This window comes from Propithecus coquereli, unplaced genomic scaffold (assembly GCF_000956105.1).
Source record: "Propithecus coquereli isolate 6110/MARCELLA unplaced genomic scaffold, Pcoq_1.0 Scaffold25, whole genome shotgun sequence".
Lineage (NCBI taxonomy): Eukaryota > Metazoa > Chordata > Mammalia > Primates > Indriidae > Propithecus > Propithecus coquereli.
In genome coordinates this window covers 1,107,808-1,113,807 of record NW_012148063.1, presented here as the reverse complement: position 1 = coordinate 1,113,807, position 6,000 = coordinate 1,107,808, and the positions used below count along the sequence as shown (strand labels likewise).

Below are 6,000 nucleotides of genomic sequence, written 5' to 3'. Positions count from 1 at the left end.
AAAGGATTAAGAGAGGATTAAATCAAGAATATATAAATTACATCTTCAAAACAATAAGGGTACAAACAACCCAGAGGAAAACCTGGGCAAGAGATGTAAACAGGTGTTTTACACCATTGCCAGTGAATGGAGGAAGAGATACCCACATCATTGCTTATCAGTGAAATGCAAATGAAGGCCATCATGAAAAACAGGACATGTATTTTACATACATTCAGTTGAAAAAATATTTTTAAAATATATGTCAAAATCAAGTGTTGGAGAGGACATAGATCAACAGAATTATTTTTGTGATGCTGCTAAGAGTGAAAAGTAGTACAATCATTTTGGAAAAGTTTGGCCTTACTTTATGAGCTCATAAGTCACGTTCCCTCTGACTTAGAAATTCTACTCTTTCGTATACATCCAAGAGAAGCTCTGCTAGTACAAAAGGTGAGCAGTCCAAGAGTGATCTATGAGTATATCACAATAGCAATAACCTGAAAACAACCCAGATTCACATCGGGAGAGTATATAAAAGGCATATTATATAGCTATATTACTACAGAGTAATATATTCTATATTGTGCAACGTCAAATATAGAATATTCTATAATATATATTATATAACATACTCTATTATATAAAATGAATGAAATGCAATGAAAGGCAACAACATAGGTGAATCTTAGAGATATAGTATGTGGAAAACTAACTCTTAAAAGATTAATGTGGGGATGTTCTTTATATAAAGCTAAAAATACTTTTTAAGAATGCATAGGAGTGAAATGAATCTATATGAAAAGGAAAGCATTGGACTGGATTTAGTGTGATGGCTGCCTGGGTGCAGGAAGGCACGGGGGTGAAACAAATGGTGGTGGCGTTGCAGGATGTGGCTTTCACACTTAATTGTGGGTCCTGGCTTTGTTCTAGGTGGCAGGGTCACAGGTGCTTTATACATTATAAAATATAATTAACTAAATAAACTAAATAAGTGAGCTATGCATGGACTAATAATGAGACTATGGTCCTGTATAACAGAATTCTCAGTAAAGAATAAATAAATATTAAAAAGTATATCCTCTATTTAAATAGTTGTTTCAAATCATGTCACAAAAATTGCCACCTGACGCAATATTAATTGGAAATGAAAAGATACTTGGTTTTGAATTTCAATGGGAGATTATTTAGAGCTCTAGGCTCACAGAGAAGAGACTAGTTTTTTTCTCTGTGCAGCTTTGCAACCTTACGGCATACTTACTGTTAATGTAAAGGAAGCTTGTAACATATACTTCACTGAAATTATTTTGTGTTTTTGAATTAACAGGGTGGCACTGAGAAAGCACATAGTCAATTTTGGTTACTTAAACACACATAGCTTAGAGTATCCATGTACAGAACACACCGTTTCATCCCCAGTCCTATTTTTTAACATTGGCTTATATGTGACATGTATTTTGGTCATTCAAATCAAGAAATATTACTAATACTATCAGTAGCCTTATGTGTTCATATGACTGAAAGAAATGGTAAGTGACCAAGTACTTTTCATGTATATATTTCCTAATTGGAGGAGTGACAGTCTCAATAGACAACATAGGAGTTTTATGAATTTCTGCTTTTAGGCATACAGTAGCCTAAAAGGCAATAGATTAACAGATAAGCTGAGAATGAATGTTTTTATTGACTAAATTAGTGTATCTTCAGAGTGCTGTGGAAATCATACTCCTTTATGTGTTTGCTGACCTTTATAGAAATTTAGTAACATTGGTTGCTCTTGAATATTCTTCAAGTATATTTTTAATCCATTTAAATAGTAGATTTTATAACTAACTTTTTAATGTGTGCATTTCGTTTTATTCTTATTCATTCTCTTTTTTCAGCCTTGTGAACAAGGACGCCGGATGAAGCGAATCCATGCTGTGGCTAACATCGGCACGGCGCTGAAGTTCCTTGAAGGAAGAAAGGTAAGAAAATAAAAAAAATATTAAGGAAGAAATCGTGAGCATATTGATGTTTCCAATATTGTCTGTGGGGTCAAAACGCTGCATGTAATCTATACAGATATGCAATATTATTGTAAGGTAATTATAGATTTATTGAAAATTTCAGAAAAAAGATTTCATGTCTATACTTCATTCATTATATAATGTTCAGAACTTACACAATCATGGTAACCTTATCAAAATAAGGAAATTAAAATAGGTATGATACTATTAACTAAAGCATAACTTTAGTCTACTTTCAGCAATGTTCCACCTATTCTCGTGTTTCTGTTCCAGGATCCAATCCAGCATCACACCTTGCATTTATTTAATTTAATTACCTCCCTCATTCTATGATAAGTCTTCATTCTTTCCTTAAGTCTTTTATGATCTTGACACTTTTGATAACTGCTGGTCAGTTATTTTGCTGAATGTCTTTCAATTTGTGTTTGTATGATGTTTTCTCATGATTAGATTGAAATTAGATATTTTGGGCAAGAATCCCAGGGAAGTGAGGTTGTATTCCTCCCAGTGCATATTAGTGGGTATAGGGTTCTGATAGGTCTTATTACTGGTGATGTTAACCTTGACCACTTGGTAAGGTGGTGTCTGCCATGTTTTTTTATGTTAGAGTTTCTGTTTTTCCCTTTATAGTTGAGAAATAAGTTAGGGGAGATAATTGAGACTTCTAATTTTCTACTTCTCTTCAAACTTTTGCTCACTGATTTTGAAATCCATTTCAGTAATTATTTCTGTGCTGCTTGCCTAGTGATGATTTTGTATTTCCTTCATTCCTTCTGCATTTATTAATTGGAATTGTTCTGTACTCGAAAGCTGTTCTTTCTCTCCCATTTATTTATTTATTCAATTATTTATTTCAGTATGGATTCACATATCTTTATTTTATTCTATAGTTATATTCCATCACTATTGTCATTATTATTATTTTGTTGCTCAAACCATTCCAGCTTTGGTCATTAAGAACTCCTTCAGACTGGCTCCTGCACCCACCCTTTTGACACAGCCTCATCTTTTTTTCAAGCACTTTCTTATTTTCTAAAACTACAGATGTTCTAGGCTTAACTTATATCCCAGGTCTGGAATCAACCACTTCTCTAAGAAGGCTGTGTTCCTTTTATTGGTGAATGGTATTTAGAAACCAAGATCTCAGTTCTAGGTGTGCTCATTATTCGTGGGGTGTCATTATTCCTAGGCCCTCTCAGTAGATAGATCTAGAAAATGTGTAAGTTTACTAACCCATGTATATATACATATCTATGCCTCTCTCTCTCTCTCTTTCTCTATCTCTGTGTACATATGTATACAAGTTATACATATTTAACTTCTCCTATCTATGTGTGTATAAACCATTAGTTCAAACTGGTACCTCTGATTCTAGTCCATTACCACAAAGTTTATTCTAGCCTTATGTGTTTATTTATTCCTGCTTTCTCTGGTAATGAGAAACCTGGCTCTTATCTATAATACATTTACTTATTTTTTCAACCCTATGTGTATACACATAAAATTGTTTCAGAATTGCTAACCCATACCCCTGTGAGAAACAGATTTACAAACTGGAGAATAATGTTTGTGTATAGTTCTTGTCTTTGCCATTACAGTATCCAGTCAAAAGACTTTTTTTTGTTTTTTTGTTTTTTTGAGACAGGGTCTCGCTCTGTCACCCAGGCTGGAGTGCAATAGCATAGCTCACTGCAGCCTTGAACTCCTGGGCTCAAGTGATCCTCCTGTCTCAGCCTCTCAAGTAGCTGGGACTACAGGCATGCACCACCACATCCACCAGCCATTCAGCTAATTTTTAAATTTTTTATAGAGACTGAGTCTCACTATGCTACTCAGGCTCAAAAGACCATTTTTGAAATGTACTTAGGTTAGTTCTATTCTTCCCCATCCCCTTCAGTGTGATTATGTTATTCATTTGTCATAGAAGTAGGTTTGTCTGTTATTGTTTGTGTTCCATTTTGCCTGCCCCGCCCCCCCCCACACACACACACATCCTGGTTGATTTTGTTTATTTGAGAGTGAGACATCACCATGGTTCTAAGAACAAAAGTTAAACTTGAGAAATTGCAACCCCCCTCTCCATCCCTATACTCCATTCTCATTCCCTGCCTATAACTTAATTCCCACTTCTAGGTAACCGGTCTCTCTAGTTTCTGACATCCTTTCTATGATTTTTTTCATAACTGAGATGTGTTTTCATATACCCCTTTCTTTTTTACATAAAGGATAGCATACTGTAGATGTATTTTGCTTTTTTACATTCAGCAGTATATCCTAGGAATTCACCCCAAGTCAGTTAATAGGGATTTCCTTATTAATTTTTACAGTTGCGTAGTATTCCATTGCCTGTATGTCCCATAGTTTATTCAACCACTCTCTCATGAATGGGCATTGAGGTTGTTCCTAATACTTTCCAAATGCAAACAATGATGCAATTAATAACCATGTGCATAAGTACTTTCATATTATTGGAGGTGTATCTTCCAGGTAAATTTCTTGAAGTGCGATTGCTAGGTCGAAAGGTAAGTGTGCGTGTAATTTTGTTAGATATTGCCATATTTCCCTCCAAAAGGGCTGAACCAATCCTCTTAGATTTAGCCTTTTCTAATTTGTGAGAATTTAGGTAGTCTGTGCCTGGCAATACTAAAACTAGCTTTATAAGTAGACATCCAGATACTTCTGGGAAATAGAATTATCCAATTATTTTCTTCTCAGTCTATATGCACTATATGAATTCATTTACTTCACAAATATATAATTGAGTATGTTCTATAAGGCAGGAATTCTGGAAAATACAAAATGAAACTTAGATTCTGGCTCTTAAATAATTTATATATTAATAAGTTGGTAATGCAATGAATTAGTATACATTTCAGTCAGTTGGCAAACTTCATGCCCGAGAGAGATTCCAGGTATTAGGATGGTGTAGAAAACAATCTTAGCTTCTTAAACAACATTGGACAGTGTTTCTGGATCATTCTAATCTCATTCTCATTAGAGGGTTTCTCTTCCTCCTGCTTGCCCTTCATTAGTTTTTTTACAGAAAACTGAATGAAGCCTTGTTGAACAGGATGTTTAGAGTTTTTCAGGTCATTCATTCTCTCATTCTAGTTATGTGACAGTAATGTCCTACTTCATTCTGAATTATATTTATTGTTAGTTGTGAATTATTAATATCTTAGAGAAAAATGTAATGACTTAACCTATGAAAGGCATTGTTTATAAGGAAGACTTGTTTTCACAGAAAAACCTGTTTTTATAAGGTCCATCTTCACAGAACAATGCTAAGTAATAAAAACAATAGGTAGAGGAATCAGAGTTTAAATATTATATTTACTAAGGACAGAAAGGAATGTGTTTGAATCTCAGAACAAAATCCAAAGAATTTCCCCTCTGTCCGCACAAGTCCCTGAATCTTTTTAAAATTCCCTCTTAAATCCCCCCACCCTCCAACTACCTGAAACATGTCATTTTTGGCCACTGTTTCTTGCACTTCTCTGTCCCATCGCCTGACAGGACATTTGGCTGTAGGGAGCAATGAGTGTTGAAGGCTCCTGGGTGCCCTCCCACTTATTATTTTGTTTTCTTCTTTACAAATTAAAACCTTATGTCTCAATCATATTTTTAGGAATTTGAACTCTGTACTTACTTTGTCCTCCATTTAGACTTTTTGCTTTAGATAATAGGAAATTTATTTAGTCCTCATAAGATTATTGAGCTTGTTTTGAGGAATAATGAAGGCACTTCTCACGTTTTACTGGGGAAACCCCACCACTGTGTTTGTTTTTTCTCTTGTTTGCAAGACTATTGAAAAAGACGTGTGTTAGAATCTGATAAGAAGCGTATAAATGTGACTGGTGAATGGATCTACCATCACTTTCCATAAGTTTCTTTCTCCAGCGAAGAGTCAGGTAGATCATTCTAAACAGTAATGCAGGAAGCTAACCACGGACCAGCATAGTGCAGATAAGGGACACAGTGCAGATTCCTAGGAGGTCCATAAAGGTGATGC

At 34.8% G+C, this 6,000-nt stretch overlaps 1 protein-coding gene across 1 annotated transcript in view; it reads left to right on the top strand.

The window, feature by feature from the left end:
* SYNE1 (spectrin repeat containing, nuclear envelope 1) overlaps positions 1 to 6,000 on the top strand; it is a 534,160-nt gene that overhangs the window by 106,522 nt on the left and 421,638 nt on the right. The window contains 1 exon segment of the mRNA XM_012646782.1: positions 1,863 to 1,946. Coding sequence (XP_012502236.1) covers positions 1,863 to 1,946 — 84 coding nt within the window.